Source organism: Diadema antillarum, unplaced genomic scaffold (assembly GCF_040938485.1).
Source record: "Diadema antillarum isolate AM-2024a unplaced genomic scaffold, OU_Dant_1.0 seq00000847_RagTag, whole genome shotgun sequence".
NCBI lineage: Eukaryota > Metazoa > Echinodermata > Echinoidea > Diadematoida > Diadematidae > Diadema > Diadema antillarum.
In genome coordinates this window covers 1,262,720-1,285,000 of record NW_027271721.1, presented here as the reverse complement: position 1 = coordinate 1,285,000, position 22,281 = coordinate 1,262,720, and the positions used below count along the sequence as shown (strand labels likewise).

The 22,281-nt window shown below is 37.7% G+C and overlaps 1 protein-coding gene across 1 annotated transcript in view; it reads right to left on the bottom strand.

The window, feature by feature from the left end:
* LOC139740324 (contactin-associated protein-like 2) overlaps window positions 1-22,281 on the bottom strand; it is a 77,226-nt gene that overhangs the window by 23,672 nt on the left and 31,273 nt on the right. Inside the window, exons 3-6 of the mRNA XM_071650917.1 lie at window positions 9,338-9,531; window positions 8,523-8,664; window positions 7,694-7,903; window positions 3,665-3,843 (exon numbers count right to left, since the gene is read on the bottom strand). Of these exons, the coding sequence (XP_071507018.1) occupies window positions 3,665-3,843; window positions 7,694-7,903; window positions 8,523-8,664; window positions 9,338-9,531 (725 nt within the window). The remainder of the gene's footprint in view (window positions 1-3,664; window positions 3,844-7,693; window positions 7,904-8,522; window positions 8,665-9,337; window positions 9,532-22,281) is intronic.

The window sequence follows — 22,281 nt, the reverse complement described above, 5'->3', positions numbered from 1 at the left end:
GTTACATGCAGGTCATTACAGAGTGATGTGTACAAGTTGTGCCACAGACAACAAATTGCTTGCTATTATGGATAGATCTGCACATACTGATGATTGTAATTAGATTGCATGCAATAATAGCATGTTGTTGTTTTTGTTTTCTGGTTGTTGTTTTTTTAGTTTTATAATATTTCAAAGATGCTTGTTTGCTCTCCCCCTCTCTTTATAGTCATATAAAGACTCCCTCTCCAAACATATTCATTTCTCCTTTCATCAAAACACCATAATGACCACACCATGTCAAGTGGACTTTTAATAGATACAGAAAAAGCCAGCATTCAATCTAAAAAAAAAAAAGTTTCATTGAGATCGGACTTAAAATGAGAAAGTCATAGAAATTTGAAATTCTACATATTTTCATAAAAATTATATTGGCAGTAAACACATGGTTATGAAAATAAGCTGAGGTGATGATATTCTCAACAACTCTCCCATTAGTCTTTCTACAAAACTATCACAAAATCATGCTTTTTGGTTTATAATTTTGGAACTACAGAGTATCAGACAACCCTTCACTGCACCCCAGAAGTTATCATTTTTACTTAACAGTTTATTGCAACACAACAAATATTTAATGTGAAGGATAGAAGGTTTATTTTGTTTTTGTTTTAGGTGTTTTTTTTAAATTGATCATGTTGCAAAGCAAAATGGGAAATTTAGCTGCAACTGGGTGTTAGGGTAATGAGAGACTCAGTATTATCACCTCATTTAATTTGCATGAATGTGGCTGCTATTAATATTGCCATTCTGTAAAAGCATTCAATACTTTAGATTTTCAAATTGCATGCAGCTTGTTATAACTGCATTTAATTCAGCACTCCTGCTAGGGCACAATTTGATCATCACAGTATAACGTTCTATCTACCCACTCCTGCACAGTGAGGGCGCTTCAGGAATAGTGTGTACTACAATCAAAATTATCTAAAAATGCAAGTACTTCAAAACAACTCATTACCCTGGCAAATCGCATCACCTACACAAGTTTCTTGGTTGAGCTTTCGATATATTGCAAGGAAATTTGAAATGGTGGTTTTCTGCTGCTCTACAGGTGATTTACCAACGGCTAACAGATTATTTGGATTTAGGTGATGGCTGTCACAGAAACAAGCCTCTTGTGAGTTCGAATTATGACAAGGAAAACCTGGCATGAGTTTCAATTCAAAGTCATGGTGTTCATGATATACAAAGCAGTTTATTATCTAACCCAAACACATTTATAAAAACTTGGGAAGGTGAAAACCTCACCTCCAATATGTTAATGACCAGAATTTCCTAAGATCATGAGGTAATGAATACCCAAATTTGATATAACAAAAAAAGACACAAAAAATTATCAATTCCAGTCCATTTCTGCATGCTGCAGAAATTTAGAATAATCCCCTTCTTTATACTGACATAAGGTATTCACCCAAGCTTTACAGTAAGACCAGGCACAAATTTCACTTGCTATTGTTTCATAGCCTCTCATTTTCCACTCATGAGTATACTGATATGAAAATTGTACTCATCTCTGATAACAATTATTCAAATGAATCTCCAACATCACAAGAATATGTGGTGTTAACCTCTTTAAAGCTGACTGGAAGATGCCAAAAGTATCTAATCAATGATCTATTTTACTAGAGAATTAATTTCTCTGCGAAAGACAGGGTGGAATAATCAATATACGCACAATTTTGTATTTACACTTTTGACATGAACTCATGCTACTGCAATCCCCATCTCGTAGGGATATTCATGTAATAGTGGGAATGCTGCATAGACAGAGAGCGGGGGGGGGGGGGGGGGGGGGGAGTAACTGCCTTTGAACGCTTCCTTTCTCCGGTGCCAAGTGATCATGCCAACTCTATAATTGACCAGGCAATACATAATAGATATGTTTGTCCCCGGTAATCTCCACCAGACACTCTCCCTCATTCTCGTCACTCGCCAGAATGAGCTCGCCATGCTGTGTTTGCAGACGTGCAGTCATTACTCACACTACGATAAACTGATGTCACTACGAGAAGAGACAGCTTCACACGGTAAGACACTTTGTGAAGCAATGCCCATGATGAATGCATAATTCACAACCAAACTACTGTTAATGATCATCAATGCAATGCAATGCAATGCAAACTCCTATTTTGTCACTACCTATGAGCATACATACAGTCTGTCAAAGAAAACAACTGTAAAAAAAACCCATACTCTTTACTACAGGCAAAACTGTGTAGCAAAGCACTGTGAGGCACTTCTGTGAAAATGCAGTCTCTAGAAATGTCTGAGAACGCAGTCTTAGCATGGTTAGATAATTAAAAAAAAAAAATACAGACATACATTGGTGTTATTTTGTACCTCCTCCAAAATATCAATGCTGCTACTTTCACTCATATCATTAAAAACATAAAGGTTAACATCCAAAGGTAAATGTTAAACACTGACAATCAAGTAGGAAAATACAAATGGATAGTTGTCGCTAAATTACCTCATATTGCATATACACCTGTTATCCAAGAAAGGGAAACATAACACACTATATGACTGAAAACAACCTGGCCCTGTTAGGAGTTTTACGCAGACATTTATTTATGTTACCATGGCGGTGACATTGCTGTTCTCCCACAAACTCAACTAGGTCGGGAATGAGTTCTCCATGTGTAAACACACATGTACCAGTCATCTCAGGTTTTTCGCCGAACGGCAATAAGGTGAGAATCACGCAAAATCTATCCACCGGCTCTTGACATCAGGTCTGCCTGTTACGATCCATTAATTCCTAACGCCCGCTGTCAAACCCCATTTTCTCCGCTCCACGGATCAGCCCCTGCCTGCTCAAAGGGTCGATTGATTTGCACAACCTGTGCAGCGATGTGTTGAATAGGTGCCTAACTCCCATCCTGAACATTTTCCCAGATTTCTGTGTTTCAGTGTAGCATTCCTAGATCTCCCCCTCCCCCCACCCCACCCCACCCCCCTTCTTGTCAATGTTGTTGACTTTCCCCACTTTCATCTTTCTACGGAGCTTGCCCTTTTGGGAACTTCTTACTGTTATGGTTGGTAGCATCAACACAAAAGGGGAAGTCGTGGCAGTCTTAAATAAAGACATTTCCTGTATTTATTTAAGTCACCGCAGCCCTGTACATTCCCAACTCACTCTGGTAAAGTGCAGTGGCCCTTCGACTGTCAAGGGAGTAATGATTCTGGTAGAACATGTCCCTCTTGTCTGGTGGTATTTCCATCATTGGCAAAGTACTTGTTTACAGTTTCCTTGTTTAAGTTCAATTTATCCCTCGTTTCCCTCTTCGTACACTCAATGATTACCGTTTTCTTTATTTGAAAGCAAGGGAAGCTTATTTCAGTGGAAGGAATGGCAACAAAATACATTAGAGGTACATGTATGTAATGTCAGATACAGAAAACATCCAGGTATGACTTCAATGTCAATATCACATGTATGAGCACAATTATGCATGCAAATAAATATGTAAATGTGCATTTTTATGCATAATTATTAAATATTTCAGAAATACAATATTTGGTACATTCACATGACATCTCACACCAAAGGGCATATCTAGTAAACAGTTTGAACACATCGTACGACACACATAAACCTTTGAAAAAGTCAGAATAGTTCTTTTACCTCTCTGTCCAGATTCAGCACCATGAAGTCACCCTTGGCGTGACCCCTGACCTTTAATCCATCCACATAGAGGGTCAAGCGATGACCTCTCCTTACATATCTGCCGTAATGCCAATGGTTATCGTCCAGAAGACTGCCAACGGTCAGTGTGGTGTGGCCATCTTTGTATGAATTAGAACCTGATGGACAGACAAGAAAATGGGGGAAAAACTGTGTGTTTGAAGAATGACTAAACTTGATTTTGATTTGAAGTGAATCACCACATTTTGATACAGTGTACATACAGTCACAACTTCCCATCGCATAACTAATTTTCTTTAGTGAAAGGATTACATTATTATTGCCTTCTGCACTATAACACCTTAAATTGCCTTAATTGTTAATATGCCAAAAAAAAAAACAAAAAAAAAATCCTACAAATATCAATGCCTGAATCATCTTTTCTAAACAGGAACTGTTACCTGGTAAGGAAATCCCCCACCCCCCCCCCCCCCCCCCCCCCCAAAAAAAAAATCCATGTGATTAAAAAAAAGTAGGATGCAAAGCATTTTTGCCATTGAGATAAACCTCATTTGAATACCACAATATAAAATTTTTAAAACAAACAGACTATTCCTTTTTGTCTCCCTCATCTGGTTGAGAGATGGATCTGTTATCAGACCAGGCACTAAATAAACCTCATTTTGCTATCGTAACAGCAGAGAACATATTATGGCAAACAATATTATCAAACACTGATTGATAGATGTGATTTTTTCAAATACACAAGCAGAGAATTCTACAAGGGTAGATCTGGAATGACATGACAAATGGCTTACACATACAGAAAGATTATTCAATCGATATACCAAAGGAATTACTTTTTATTGCCAATTTGCACTCATACACGATCTCAACATTATTCAATCGATATACCAAAGGAATTACTTTTTATTGCCAATTTGCACTCATACACGATCTCAACAAAGATGCAGCTGCATAAACATTTTGAAACAAAGGCATCTGTCATCCAGTTCTTTTGACATTGCCGGAACTATCACAAACTCATAAATTTATAATACCTCCAAAAGCCTAACCTGTCATAAATTATGCTTAAAAGCATGGTGACAAGCATACCAACTGTGCAATTCCTTGCTTTTGGTTTCAATAATCACAACTTTTCTTCTTCTTTTTTTTTTGTTGTTGCATACAAGTGCCCTGCATAAAAATGATCTGACATCTAGTACTGCACTTCAAAGTCAAACCGATATTGCAAGAGTTCTACAGTGAGTGCATTTTTAGAAATGATAGGAGAAATGATAACTCAGTTGTATGTGTTGCCACATAAAATACAGACATACAGTATCACCATCTTAGCACTGGGTCACTATCAATAATTTGACCTTTCAGTTACCCTGTATTCTGTCAACTTTCTGCCGAGTTGGTCCTCTTAATATGTTTACTGTAGCTCATTGTTTTATTGGTATTTAACATGGCTCAAATACTGTATGCGTCATATATTTAGCGAGTTTAAATCGTTGTGAATCAGAACTTCCAAACAATTTAGCGAGTTAAAGGGACTGTACAGTACTGGTTGAGGTGGGGATTCATGTTTTGAACATTCGTAAGTGAGATAATGAGAAACCTCTTATGAAATATGAAAGAGCATGTAATTTTAAGAAGGATTCAATGTTTATTTGATGAAAGTTGGTTTTCAAATGGCTGAGATATCCAAAAAAGTGATAATAATAAAAGGCGACAGGCCACAACTTTATTAGGATCTCTTTGTTTCACCTTGTTTTTGGATATCTCAGCCATTTCAAAAACGATTTTCATCAAATAAACTTTTGATACCCCTTAGAATTGCATGCTCTTTGACATCTCATAGAGTGGTTTCTGAATATCTCACAAAACGTTAAAAGCTAAATCCTCACCTCAACCAGAACTGTACACACCCTTTAAATTCGCGATCATAGAGTACAGTACTGAACAGAGAATGTACACGTGTGCGTCACATTCAAATCGGGATCAGAGTCATTATTTTCGTGTGTCTTTAATTTTGCGAATAGCATCTGACTCGTGAAATTGGTGAAAATGAAAACCTTGTGAAATATTCAGCGTATATAGTAGTATACAGAATTGTCAATGTCTACTGCATTATACATGAGCTTCAAACATGAAGGTCCAAGTTTCACATCCTACCAACAGCACTTCTGTCCTTAAAAAGAACTTGTCTGCTAATGTGTAGAGAGTCAGTATGTGTAGACAGTGAGATAGCAGCCTGGCTAGAGTGCCCTTCAGGAATTATAGAACACATATATGTCATAGCCACAGGTTTGATTCCACAGAGCCTTGATTCCAGTGGATAGTTACACATTCCAAAAAAAAACACTTCCAGCACCTATGGCTCAATATCAAATAATATCTATTACCCTTGTCCATGGCCCTGATGCATAAAAAGATGCAAAACTGTATACGTCATATGTGACCCGCTACAACAAAATGGTCCTAAAGTCGCGCACGGTCGAAGCCGTGAAAATCGAGTTTGAAGTTAGAGCATCAAAATTGGTCAAAACTTACGATTTTCTGAATTTGACATATTATTAGAGTCTGACATGTCTTCTATCATCTGTCGAAATTTTGAAGCAAAATGATGAAAGGAAAGACCAAAAAATAGTGTTTTTCTGGGCCATGTATTTTTGGCGTTTCAACGAAGCAGAAACTGGTTCGAACATTTGGATTGAGCGCCACACATAGGCTCCGCCCCTAACAACGACCAGAGTGATCTCATTGGTCAGTTTGCTGCTTGCCGCTAACCGAAGCGTGAAGCTCGCACACTGCCCAGTCGACTGGTGCATGCAGGCGGGTTGCGCTATGCCTAGCCGCTTCTCCTGACATCCTGGTCACTGATTGGTCGGTGAGGAGACCGCCGACGTTGTGTTTGAATGAGCATTTCGGGGTTTGCTAGGGCTTAACTTCTATTGTCCAGAGGTGAATACTGACTTGCGTGTCTCTTGATTGTGATTGCGTCGCAAGGAGAACTTTTAGGGCGCTTTTCTCAAAACAGTGATTTCCCAGACGTCTTGACATGCTCTCTTTTAAACATCGATATCTCCGCAGCCGATTATTTTTATGAGACGTGTTATATATCAATTTAAAGCAGAAAGATTAGGGAATTGTGTCATGCAATTTTCAAATAATCGACCTCGCCCGACTTTAGGATCATTTTGTTGTGGCGGGTCACATATATTCCGCGAGTCTAAATTTTCGCGAATTGGGAATTCCGGACGATTTCGCGAGTGGTTAAATTCGCGATCGTGGAGTCCTGGTACTCGACAGAGAAATGTATATGTGTGCATCACAATCATATTGGGATCAGAGTCAATATTTTCGTGTGTCTTTAATTTCGTGAATAGCACCTGACTCGCGAAATTCGCCAAAATAAAAACCTCGCGAAATATTCGGCGTATACAGTATATATCAAAAGTTATGCACCATTGTCAAAGATATCACAATGAAACTGCAAATCACACTAATATAACCTGTAACAACTTTGACTTTGACAAGTGACCTCCAATTAACATTGTACCAACTCCCTGCCATGCCAGTATAGCATTTTCAATTTTCATTCTAAATCAGTACATCCTTAGGATTTTTAAAGAATTTTAAAAGAATTTTATTCTCATAAAATTCTTTTAATATAATTTTTTTGTAGAATTTTATTTATTAATTTCTTTTTAATACAATTTTATTGTACTAAAATTCTTTTAACATAAAATGTATTTATTCATTCATTTATCTATCTATCTATTTATACTTATACACTGTATCTATTTTCTAATTACAGAAGTTTTGTTTTTGTTTTTTTTTTGCATTATTTTGGATTAAATATTGATTTTCTGGTAAACTGTGCGCTTAGAAACATATCAAGCACCTTATAAATGTATTGTATTATCTTTATTATTATAATCATTATTATCATCATCATTAATTTTTTCTTGGGTAAAAATCAGGGAAAGTATGTGGTAGGAGGATCATGTGCTGGCTCACCAAGATTGAGACTGAGCTGGAGTTTGCCTTCGACGAGGGCGAGTACGATATAGTCCTGCTGAGTGCCATAGCCGGAGAGGATGATGCCGTTGGGCTCGCTGGTCAGGAAGCGGAAGTCAATGAGCTCCTCCTCCAGCTTCAAGGTCTCCTTGGGCGAGCTCAGGTCGTACTTGAAGTAGTTTGACCCATCAAAGGAGGCGCTCTTCACCCCTGTGAGGTATTAAGGTTTGGGGAAAGGAATGGTGACTCATCTCCCGTAAAACCAGTAATTTTTGTGTGCTCGAAACATTCACAAATTTTGCAGGAAGCTAAGATTCATGAAAGAAAAATGCACACAACAGTTTCACAAATCCATGTAACTAGTATCTGCAGTGTAGACTCTATTCATAATTCCTACATGGTCAGTAATTCGCAAAAAGTTTCATGTCGTAAAAAAGGCCGTCAACTCCAAGTTGAAAAATGTTTCATGATGCAAATGTTTCTGGTTTCACATTACCGCCTGCCTGCTGCCTGATGAGTTGTTATAGTGACAAACTCTTGGAATTTATAAGTTAATGCCTGTTTGGTTACATTTCATCCTTTTTTCATGTTTTTATCAAATATTTGCCTATTTCTTTTGACATGTATGATATTTAATGGAACCCATCACAGAGGCACTTTTCACCCCTGGAGTTAAAGTTTGGAAAAGAGATGATGATGATGATGATGATGATGTCGATGATGATGATGATGATAATGATGATGATTTGCAGCATTCTCACAATAAAAGGAGAGCAAATGAGTGTTGACAATGGATCGTAGAATAAAAACCACTGCAGCATATACCCACCTGTGAGACAGCCGTAGAGTTCAACTCTCATGGAGGTACGAGAACTGATTGTGACAGGAATGAAGCGAATATATTGAGCCTCGAGGGCTTCTGGTAGCATGTTCTTCACCACACCGTCATCATTGCTGTTACCATCAAAGATCTGTTTGATGACAGAAATTCAATTCAATGCCATTTATTTAGAGGTATCAAATCACAACTGATCATCTTATCACTTCACCGGGTTTATGTACCCTGCTCTTGGGGATGAATGAATGAAGCAGGTTCTTTTACGTGCATGGATTGTGACTCTCTCACACAAGGGACCTCAATTTGATGTCTGAATAATTTATTTGACAATAGATTCATTTATAAGGTTTTAGAGGTATTCTACCCTGTTTGGTATTTCATCAATCCATTAATAATCCAAATTCAGAAGAGATGCTTCTTTATTAGTTTATCAGGACATGAAAACTTATTTTCCATTGACTTTACCACAAAGTTCAAATGATGTTAATTGTGAGAGCTCTATTTTTGATAGTCAGTGAGAAATGGGCATGCTGAATAAAGGTAGGTAACTATTTCCTTCATTCCTTTAATTTTTATGATGTAAGCTTTTAAATATTGTGGTCACTTAGTCAACCATGTGACAGGCTAATCAAAATTACAGTTAATTTATCAATTTGTCTTGTTATGTAAGCTGAAAAACCCCAGGTAGCATCAAGAAGCAAATTTGACATGAGTTGAATTGCAAACCAATGTACACCTGCAATGAAAAAAAAAAAAAACAGAAAAAAAAATGTTCATTTCAGGGGGAGTTATTTTGAGCTCTGTACCTTTTCAGAGTTGCCATCCAGAACATAACGCCAGTCCTCCCCGGCACTCTTGTACTGCAGTTGGTAGGAGCGAACATACTCATTGCTGCCCTTACGGCCCTGCGTTGCCACGGCAACCACCTCTGCCATGTGTCCCAGATCTATCGTCACGCTGGGCTCCTCATCGCTGTCGTGCGCCGTCCAGCCTCCGTCTCCTGAGCACAGATTGGGGGGCAAACATCCAGCCAGCCATGAGCAATTAGAAACACACACATTTCAGGACGATGATGGATGCAAACCCAATACAATGCACACTACCATTCCATCAGTGATTTATGAAATAATGTGTCCAACAGTAGACTGTGTTGGGAATTGGCAGGTTCATGAGATCACCAGCCACGTACAAAGCATAAAGGCATCCAGCACCGTTGTGTGCTTGGCAGTATGCTTGGGAGTATTCAGTGTGTTCTGAATGGTAAACACACAAACTAATTTGGTCATATACATCTACGTAGATATTCTACGATGTAATTCTTTACTTGGTCATTGCATCAAGTCAAAAAAGATGGTCTATATGACTGTAAGTCGCATTGTATGAACCACTCTGTTGATTTAAGTAGGAATATGTGTTTCCCTGGATCTCTTTGATTGTTTGGATCTGTTTGTTTGTTTTTTCTCTGAAAATAATTTTGCTACATCTGCCTGTCTCTATCAATTTATTTACTTTTTACATATATACAAACAATCCACTTGTCTAATCTAGGTCTATATTAATTTATTCTCTATCTTCATCATCTGCAGGTGAAATGATATGAATTATGATCAACAGTCAGAGAACATTTTTTTTTTTTTTTTTGGGGGGGGGGTGAATTCTACAGCAAATGCCATGACTTTCTTTTTCTCCTCCTCCTTCCAAAACCTTTCCCATGATTTTCTCCACAATGCAATTTGCCATTATACTGAATTACACCACCCAATTTGGAGTACGGTAGAGTATGTATTCTTCTAAAACAGCCATGGATTTGCCAGTGAATTAGAGGTTTATACCACATAACAAATCAACAAAGAAAATTCAAAGAAAATAAAAAAAAAACTGCAGTAACTTTATAGAATGTGGGTCACAATCAAAATATGAACAGAATTTGATATCATCAATCTTGACATACTAATCCACTTTACATATATGGGAAAAATGATAAAGCAAAACAGTACGTGAAAGGAAAGGCCAGCAAACAGATAATCTCATCTTTTAATATCAAGCTGACTAGCAGAGCACTACGCCTCACAAATTGCCCTGTAAGACTTCTCCTCTGAAGGGAGACTTCTTCGGCGCACTGCCATAGTCCTGAGCGAGAAAGAAAATGCCCCACATGCACATAATGAGATTGTCTATCTGCAAAAAAAGGGGGACGTTAAAGTCCAATTCGCTGGATGTTAATGGAAGGAAATGAGTTAAAATTGGTGGTTCTCAGAGAATGCAGCTATCCTCGATGGAGGACTTTTAATATTCTTCCCATTACGTCCAACTGCCAATCTCGAAAGCAACCAGATAGAATGGATATTAGACTTGCCAAGGATCCTTGAGGGGCAGCAAAAGAAAAGGGGTATTTACTTTTAAATGTCCTAAAAATAGGACTCGAAGGTTTGGTGAAACTAGGTAGTAGGAGCACTACACCATTCAGAAGCAGTTAACATTCATACTCTTCTATCATCCATCATACAAAGCACTCCCTTTGTGGTCCTCATGAGAATTCATCTCTGAGTAAACAGCCCTCCAGAGACTGGTAGCAACCAAGCTGTGCCCAGAATTAGGGAGAAAATTATTTTTGTGTCATAATACAAATTCACAAAAACTTGGATCCCTCACGCCGCAAGAAAGAAACAAAGTGGAATATGCAGAAAGAGCTTATTTTAGACAGTGGTCAGTACCCAACATACATCAATCTTCTGGCTCATCATGAGGATAATTTTTTTTTTTTTGGAAAATGCTGATTCTTTTGTTCCATAAGGACAACTTTCTAATACAAGGCACTTTCATATTTTGTTCACTTTCATATCCACCTGCTTCGCATCAAAACAATACTTCTTTGAAGTGTTCTAGTTTTTAGAACACAGGCCCGTGTAAGCTGAAACAGACATTATCAGTGTCTCCTTCCCCCGAGACCGCTCGTCATTAGAAGACAAAACTTGACAGACGTGTCCTCTGCTGACGATACCGAAAGTAGCGGCAAAAGGGCGTTGGGGAAATTACGATGCCAGGGGGTGGTGCGGCAGGGATTGGGAAGGTGCAGATCGACCGGTTGTCATTCACACTGCCTAGTGTGCTAAGGGACCTGCGACTGATCAATACTGTTATGTCAACTCGTGCTCATACACAAAAGACAGCATGGGTTAGTGCTGATGTATTAAAAATTTGATGCACATGTCTTTCACAGTAGGTGGCTGCGGCAATCCTAAATTTGCCTTCAGAGCAAAATATGAGTAAGACTTGCCTTCACTGCTAACAACGAGTAAAACTTTTATTTCAAATTTTGTCCATGTTCTGGTTTCATCAATGGTTTCAATCCAAACAAACTATGATGTAATTAAAAGCAGGATATAATGTATTACTATCTATATAGGTCGTTTTAGCAGTGCATTAAAAATGCATATATTCTTGTCCGCTTGATTTTCCCTGTGTAATACAAGAGCATATTCAATGAAACGCACAGGCCAACATATTAATTCCCCACAGGCTACCGTTTTGGTCGTCATGCAATAATACGCTGTATTTTGTCTTGTTTGTTGTGTAAGCGCTCGCTAGTGTTACATTCTAAGGGCAAAACTCTTGTTTCAGTCGACAAGAGTGCAAGCATCTTGCTATTAAAATAAGTGCAAGTCAATCCTTTTTCAGTGTAGAGTTGACAATTTCAAAGTCTACTAGAAGTATGGTACTTTTTACAGTTTATGCCTTCTCTAGATAATGATCATAGATGATAATTATGTTGGATGGCTTTAATTCAAGTAATACCAGGTAGTATTGCATATATTAGGGACGATATTCCCTGGTATCCTATTTATTGCCATCCAATATGATATAATTACACCAGCTGACCATAAATTTAATATACTGTATTAATCAATGGCACAGCATAAACTTGATTTATTCAATAGCCAGTACAGTATGCCATGCTTATCAGAATAAATCACCTAGTGTCATTTGCATTCTGTATGCATAAATAAAACCACAAGTGGGTGTAAATAATCAAGTGTGACCAAAAAATAAATAATAAATAAATAAATAAATAAAGAATGAATATATGTGCAAATGATCACCTGAATAACCTTTTGCTGTATTTTGCTGTCTAGTGTGGAAACATTTTAGAAATACAGTATGATTGCCAGTTTTTCCTCAAGGGAGCTGTAAGAACCTTGATAATTGTTTTCACGATTGCATATGTGCTGGAGCATTGAAAATTTTTCCTGGCCCACACACAACAAACTTATCCAGGACAACATGAAAGTTACACACAAGTTCTTGGTCTCTTCATAACACTCTATTTGTCTGGCATTTAGATGACATTCTGATGAAATTCATGATGAGAAAACAAGTAATACACAACACTGCAAACTAATCAACAGCACAGGAAGCAACTCTGCATAATAATAGTCTTGTTTGCTGATTTTTCGCAGGCTATCCTAGATACAAACAAAGCCGATTTTGAATAAACACGTCCTTGTTTCCTCATCTGAAACTTAATTGAGAAAGGAGACTTTCTTTGACTTTGGCCCAAACCGCTGGCACACGCTAATTCCGAAGGCAGAGTTAATGATGTGGGTAATGAAGCTATTGTGGATAAATAGGAAGCAGGATGGTAGCGGGGGATTATTACCACAGAGCAGGTGGAATGCCATATGATCCCCTAATTAAAAAGCTTCACACATGTAAATAAGCCACTGTCATAGACTCGACAAAATGCAAACTATCACTCCCACCCACGTCTCATTAAAGCAGGCATAGATGCCGACCATGAATGTTCTGAGCAGCTGCGAATACTAGCTGGAAAGCCACTGTGGATATGGAGAAAGAAGACATGCGATTTGTGTGCTCAACATAACAAACACCAGTAGCTACAAGCCCTTTCAACTTGGAACAGATCTTGTTTGAAAACATGTTTAAGAAATACATTTCACGCTTATCAATGTGGTCTTTGTGTATGTCTGAAAGCAGACTTTAATCCCATCTCTCTAAAACATGTTTTCCAAATTATGCTTGGCAAGTCATGATCGTGAGGTATTAGTCCATGGGCCAGGCCAGATATTGGTACCATCTGAGGTGGCAAAACCTTTTTGGTGTCATTTTGTTTGTCGGGTATAGATATGCTTATCAAGCTATGATAGCATTTCCAAATGAGTAGCTTAGTCATAGTAAATGAATTTTTAACCAATTTGGTCTCGTTGTTATATCCCTATACTTCTGAATCGAAACTAACCGCCATACAAAGAAGAGCGCTGTCTTCTGTATGTTCCATAGAGCTGTAAAATGCAGCTCTATGGTATGTTCACAGGTGTTCTGTTGTAAACGCTGTGCTCTTAGTCTTTATTCAAGGCAGCGAAGGGAATATCCAAAGGTTATGATGTCCACAGCGCTTAGTCTTTATTCTAGACGGCGAAGGGAATGTCCAAAGCGTATGATACAGTGTATATCCTTTTATCTAAAAACAACAACAACAACAAAAGCAATTCCTCGTGAATTTTACCGTATCTTTCAATTATTTATCATTTTCCGGCGAAAACGCTACGGTGAAAACGCTGATACCACGCCAATGTCGCTTTATTTCCCTCCAACAATGAAAGATAATGCAAAAACAATGTACCGGTACACTACAATACATTATAATAAATAACATTGTAAATGAACAGAGTGATTTTTGTTTAAAACTGATGTATTTGTTGATAGGGTGGTATAAAAACAGTATAGATAATCCCTTTTATGAGGAACTTTAGATATGATAACGGTACATTGGTCTAGATAAAGAACTAAGCGCACCGCGTGACAGCTGTGGACATCATAACCCTTTGGATATTCCCTTCGCTGCCTTGAATAAAGACTAAGCGCACCGCGTTTACAACAGAACACCTGTGGACATACAGAAGGCAGTGCTCTTCTTTGTATAGCCGTTTAGTTTTGATTCAGAAGTATAGGGATGTAAATACGAGACCAAATTGGTTAAAAATTCATTTATTATGACTAAGCTACTCATTTGGAAATGCTATCATAGCTTGATAAGCATATCTATGTCCGACAAACAAAATGACACCAAAAAGGTTGTGCCACCTCAGATGGTACCAACAACCCATTTTTCGGGTCTTGGCCCATGGACTATATCTCTTTTCAAACGTTGCTCTATTCTGAGTGTCTGTCAGCTGTTTGAGCATTTTTACCTCTTTTTTTAACGCAGAATTGAGAAGGTACACTCATTGTAGGGTTTAGCTTGACCATGTAATCACTATCACCACGGTGGAGGTACAGGACATACTCTCACATGTAAGGGTATCAAGAGTTGTCTATTTGATTGACTGCCATGAAGATTGTGACATACACAATTAGGTGCATTCACATTACGTATTCAATTCCTCAGTATAATTTGTTGCTACCATTGTCATTGGCTATATAAAATATCATAGTAGGAGATACGTGTACCGTAATATCTTAGTTTGGTGGGCATCATTCTCATTCAAGAATGCCATGGTATTTCTGGCCAGAAAGTACACCTCTCTCAAGAATAGCACTGCACATGTGCACACCTCCTATGGGGAGAAGGCAGAAATTGTGTTAGGCCATTTGAGAAATGCACTACCAGTACAGTGAGGTGGGTGGTATTTCGTGATATGTTTCACACTCAAAGCTCACATTTCAAAGGAAGTTTGAATTACTACCGGAACACCATGGTGGTTTGCGATATATTTTGCGATATATTTTGCGATATTTTGTGGTGTATCTGTGTTCACATTATGTAATATTGCAAAATATACCACAGTATTTCACCATATTGAGTGTAAATGGGCCTAATGAAGCCGCTGCAAGGAAAATCTCTTGCTGATAACAGTCAGCAAAGGAGATGTTAGGCCCTATTTATTTCTTGAGCACTCAGTAAAACATACTTTAGAATGGCAAAGCTTTTTTCGTAACTTTAAACTGACCAGAGACAATGGAAACACTATTAACTCATTAAGATATTGCTATGGATATCATAATGCTTGTATCACAGAGCCTTTACAAGTCTTTCCCCCTTTGATTGTAAAACAAAGGCAAACATGTTTGTGTTTGATAGGAAGCACAACAGACATATTCTCATTGAACTTTGAAATGAATGTGGTCTTTTTATCCAAGAAACAGAGTAAGATGAATGTTCAGCAAGAATGAAATGAACCTTCTTCTTCATGAGAGAAACTGTGTCTTGGAAGAAATAAATTAATGCATTATCAATTGTTGCTGTGTTAGACAAGTCTTTCTTGAGACAAACTCATCAAGGTTGTTGTAGAGGTAAATTTTCATACAAGATCACAAAGGCTTTGATGGAAAGCTACTAATGTGTGCTGACACAGTATTCTTTGGGCCCATAATTGCCACAATACTGACAGCATAATACTCTTAACAAAATGATTAAAATAGATTATTACACGGCAAGTTAGGAACATCTTCTGTGATCCAAACAATTCATCCCAAATCAACCAAATTGCTAGTGTAATAACTACATGGTCATCATTAATGTATCTCCACAAAACCTGGGAAGTTAAAACCAGTCTGGAAATAGTGACAGACACTGGCCAACTGTCCCTGCTCATTCTGGGTGGAGGTATATAATCTAAGCCTGAGTCTAAACACTTAAACACTGGTTGTCATTTTAAATCATCCTTGAGAAGTCACACACCAATAGGATACTAAACTATCTTCAGTGGTAGGGCTGTAATAAATTGTCCTTCCACGGAGTAATCAATATAGTCAATCAACCACAACTAACATGCCAATTACAACTAATTGTGTGCTGGTTGGGACTAATTGGTTTTTGTCTCCACACCCACGATATAAACCTTCAGTACACAAATATGTGCAACATGCATGTTATGCTGCTCGGAGGTGACAAGTTCTTTTTGTGTGTGTGTGTGTTCAGTGGCTGTCATCTTTGACATAAAACATTCAGCACGCCGCAGGACCAAGTTCCATGAAAACATTCCTGGTGTCTTGCTACATTCACCTTTCTTTCTTTTTTTACATCACACATATGGCAGCTACACTACAGCTTGTAAGAAATATCAAAAGCCTCCAAACAGAGAAATCATAATCTGAATATTCATATTAGTAGGGTAGCGATTACTTTTCATAGGCACAGCCCTATACCTATATTACATGTACTTTACCACATCTTTGGACTGTTATTACACAATTTTTATTTCTTTGGACTGTATTGATACATGTGAGGATATTAAGGATCAAGATCTTGGCTTGCCCCTTTATATCGTATCAACATTTAGAAGAGATAATAGATATAAATTATTGGTCACCAGTCTCCTGTGTTTGTAGCCTCACTCTGCTTTCAACAGTTTGCTCAATCTTGTGATTTTTTTTTAAAAGACATACTACATATGTAGGTGGAAAATCAACTACTTCACCATAATTTCACCCCATACTTGGCATGGAAGTGAAGTGGAATGTTTGAAATACACAGGATTTGGCTGTCCTCGAATGCACATACAGGAAAACCATCTCATGTCCTATCCATGGGATGGAGTGTTTTGCCTCTTGGAGCAAGGACCATGAACTCCTTGCTTGGAGGAAGAGGCTGCAAGAGAATATTGCAAGTTGGTTCAGTTGGTTCCTCTGGGGGCTTGAACCGGCGACCTATTTGTCAACTCTGGACACATGTTCCAAACTCGGCCAACTTGTTGCCTTATTATTAATAATAGCAGTAAAACAAAACTAAGAAATCAGAGAAAAATTCAATGGAATCAGACAGAGCTAAAAAAAAGTAATATGTAGGACAATATAAACTCTACTATCAGTAGCTAACTGTGGCTTTCTTTTACATTCAACACAAAAGAGTCATCTCTGTCATGGACTGCATATATGCATGAATGCATTATTTGTTTTGCAGGTAAAATGTCAGTATTCCTAGATTTCCTCAATTAAAAAAAAAACAGTTCTCTGCCTCTGCTTGATACATAAACCATCCAAATGTCATGTTCCTCTGCATCATACAGACAGAGGAAGTCAGTTTTTGCACACAACTCAACAAGATATGCTCGATCTGTATCGCAAAAACCCCTTTACGTCTGTCCACAGCTAACAAAAACATTGGAGAATGTTGCCATGCCAGCGGAGACAGTTACCATGGTAACATCCCTTGCTTTCAATGCATCTTTCCCCCACACTGCTCTGCAGAGAGCTCTGTGACTATTCACAGCCATCACACAAAACTTTGCCTCACATTGTGCCGCCACTTCCCCTGCCTGAAGATCACACGATATTAGTTACTACAACAAAACTGGGCTATGTTTGCGTCATATAATTAAAGAGTTGTTGTCTGTGGTAAGATGACATGGTCCGCGTCTAGAGAAAAACATCAGGACAGTGACCACAAAATGCGGTCAAGAATCCTTTCTCCTCCCAGCTTGCCAGCATACCTCAGTTACCGTGAAGCCCTTGTACTATACCTCATACTGTCATATATGCAACACTACACATTGATTAAAGGAGGCACAGTACAAGACCTTTAATAGTCATGACTAAGGAGTGGGCGATGGCTGTTGCCAAACTTTCATTGCGCACGATGAGAGCAATTGATGAAGCATTCCCATTCCTCCTACTCCTCGTGAAAGATATTTCCCTCAAGACTCATCATGTCTGGAGCTAACTCATTGAATGAACCGATTCATGACTTGAATGAAGGTATCTTCTCAGAGAATCACACTGGGGTGCTAAGATCAGTTACATACAGGCTATACTTTATCTGCAGACTACTTTGGGACTGCTCATGTTCTGGCAATACAATACTGTAAAAGTGGAAATTTTTGCGGTGTTGTAATTTTCGCACATTTCGCGCAACCAAAAACTAGCGCGAAAATAAAAGCACGCGAATATTTTTGCTTGCCATATGTTCCTGCGCATGACGTCTTGACTCCGCGGAATTAAAAACACGCGAAACTCTTCTTACCGGGCCGAAAATATCCACTTAATACAGTACACTATAATCAAGAAGTATCTGGCATTCAATTTAGTGCTGTGACCATCTTTTATTTGAAAAACAGTGTAACTATTGTGTTCTTTGTTAAATCACATATTGCCAGTTTCTATTACGATATTTAATGATGGCTGACACATTACAGATTGCAAAGTTACATTTCAGTAGTTAACCCATTTCTGTAACACTCAATCCTTCATACAAACTTTATTGGAGTATTTACCTCAGACACATGTATAATGATTTTGGTTTATAATGTCAAGATTGGAGCCCAAAACACCTCTTTTTTTTCAGATATCTCATTATCTATAATCATACTTTTGCTTTAAGTACATGTTAGGCAAACTTTACTTCTCAGATATCAAAACATTACTCACTATGAGTTACAGACAGTGGTAAAAGTAATTTAACTATGCATTGGCAATGCAAAGGCACTGTTGATTTTTTTTTTTTTTTTGCAGCAGTCTATTGTTGCTTTTGAATGAATGAGCAGGCTGTATCTATTTGTGTACTGACTTCAATTGAGGATGTATGCATTGGTGAACATAACTACACTGTATGTGTAAAGGCTGTGTTCACAGAAGACCATGACTGAATAGCCGATGTATGATGTAGAGTTCAGTGTACAGTGTGTATGTGCTCCATTGCACTTTCTGGTATTGTCAAAGTATCCTGTAATGGACATTGCAACATTCTCTTGAAAACATTCTCTTAAACAAAAATAAAAATGAGAAAAAAAACTACAACAAACAAACATACAAACAAACAAACTAAAATAAAACAAACATGTCAGATGTAATTCTGTGCTGTAGGCCTTATTATACATGTTTGAATGTCAACTTTAATCAGAAATAAATTATTATTCTGTATCTTAATTAGGTTTCTGCAGGGACAAGTCATATGAACATAATATGACATATACATGTATGGTAGATTTAAATGTACAAGTTGTTTTACGTATGTATGCAACAAATATAAGGACAATACAATTTACACTGACAATCATGATAAAATCCTTTGCTTTACTGCCTACACTGGCAATCAATACCACCTCTCCACAAAATCCACCTCCACAGGGAAAAAGGGGTAAAAATGTGTACACCATACTACTGTAATACAGATAGGCCTATGGGTATCAAATGATGACTGTACATTCAGTAACATTTGTCAGCAATCTCCTTGTCTATTTGGAAGCTCACTTAATGTGCCGTTTTATACAGGAAGTCATTCAACTTTTAGTATGGAGTCTGACGTAGCTGTGTTCATTGTGTTACAAGGTTGCATTCTCATTCGATCCCTCCTCCCTCCCCATTGTCTGTTCTTAAAGCCTTGTAGAGTCAATCCGTGCATCTACATGTACAATGTAGTACTAAAGAGGTACTGTAATATTCACACCAAATCTTATGTATCTCCAAATATACAGACTATTTCCAAAAACAAAGCAAAACAAAGTGCTCCTAATAAAAGGTGGTACTCACTTTTTATTGGTACCACTTTGTTTTACTTTGTTTGGGGATATCTCAGCCATTTCATAGCTATCTTTCATCAAATAAACTTTCAATTCCTCTTACAATTATATTATGCTCTTCAATATTTCACATTTAGGATTGATCAATGGCTCTGAATTTGGGGAAAGCCCACTGAATTCTCTGTATAATCCAAGATAAGAGATTACAATTTTATCCTTTGTTGATTGCAGAAACTGTGTCAATATATTATACACTGTTTTGCAAGAGCCCTTCATGCTGTTTTGATGTGGACACTGCACTAAATCAGCGATGGATCTAGGTGGGGGTGCACTGGGCACACCCCCCTTTAAGTTTTGTTAAAACAAAAGAAATAAAAAGAAAAAAGGGGGCCAAGGGCACGTGCGCCCCCTTTAAATTTGTAAAGGTGCCCCTCCTTTACAGAATTCCTGGAGCCTCCCCTGCTAAATGATATCTACATAAAGGAGATCATATATGTAAAACACAAATCCTACTAGATACCAATTTGCTCAACAAAATGAATCTGTAAACAAATGAATAAAAAAAGGAATTAATCTAATAAATTGTGGTAAAGAAATCATAGAATGGATGAATGTGGGAAAACAGATACAGGAGGCATTGTGAAAAAAAGAGCTCTAAAATATAATGCATCAACGCATGATCCATCTTCCTGACACATTTGCATAATTGCCAGAACATTTTGTGCCTCTTCTCGACAGTGAATGATGACGATGTCAAGTTGAGTTAATTCTCCTTGCCTGAGATGCCTTGCTCATAATACAAAGCAAATGTATATTTGCATGGCTCCTTGAATTTATGAATCCATCATGAGAAAATGATAGAGAATACATTGTTAGAGTGAGGGGCCTCAATAGACAAGCATGATAGCTAACTATGAAAGTCTGTCTCTTTCTCTCTTTTATAACTCTTTAAATATCATGTGTGAGTGTGTGTGTGTGTGTGTGTGTGTGTATGTGTGTATGTGTGTGAGAGAAAGAGCAAGAGAGACAGACAGACAGAGAAATCATTTAGCCACTAATACACAGAGATATAGACACAAATCAACTGAGAAATTACTACATGAGTGAAAAATACAATTGAATTGAACACTCAACATAGCTGATTTACGTGTACTTTTAGGTAATTGCGTGCAACTATAAAAAGCAACCTTCTCTGTGATTGGTTATATCATTCATCACACATAACAGCACTAGATCAACCATGGACCTCATTGTCGGCTGTTGTGTAGTTGATAGTCTTGATCAGACTGTTTCCAATGTACAACTCATACATATGCTGATAGCAAGATTCTGAGATGACTGAATGCACACTAAAATATCAACTATTTTTGTGACTTTTTGACAATTCCTGTCCATTCCGGTATTATCATTATGCAAATATCATATAGATGGTGAATAATGATAATCTTTAAAAAAATACTGTTTCAGGTAATATTCTGCATAATATGTGAAGGCCTTACATACACATATCATCATCATCATCATCATCATCATCATTATCATCATCATTATCATCATCATCATCATCATCATAATCTGGATTAATCATCATATATTTATATGCAGTTTTGAGGACAGAGCCGGTTGGCAACGATGGATCTCCTTTCCATGTCTCGACTATGACTTCCCTGTCACAAGATTAACAATGATATATACTGTACTTTGCTTTGAAATGTTTTCTATATGTGCTTTCAATTCTCTAACTAAGGTGTTATCAATAATTCATGTTGCCTTTATGAGGCAAAAATCAAACTACAGAGAAATATGGGGCCAATAACGCTTTTCACAATCAGTCAGCCGAAGTCTTTTTTTAATCTTTTAATTTTGACGCAGTTTAAAAAGCATGCTGACCTCGTTGACACCCCTTTCAGCTATTTTGGCATATCGCTGCCTAGCACAGCTGTGATCTCTCTGATCCCTGAACTGATTTATTGATCTCCACAGAATACAAAGGTGAGGATTGATAGCTAGTCCTGGTCCATCATTAAAACCCTGGTACATATAAGCCCAGCACTACAAATTATGTAGCTCAGACCCAGAGCTACATTTCTAATTTATCACCAACCGTTCTACATTTACCCTTTCACATCTTCTCTGAGGGGTCAAATTCCACGTGAATTAATCACCAGCTCAGCTAGCGTCTTCATTATCTCTCTGCCACTCTGCCTCAAGACAGTATCATCTCGCCAACCTTTATCAACATCAATCACTCATCATCATTTTCATCAATGTCATCA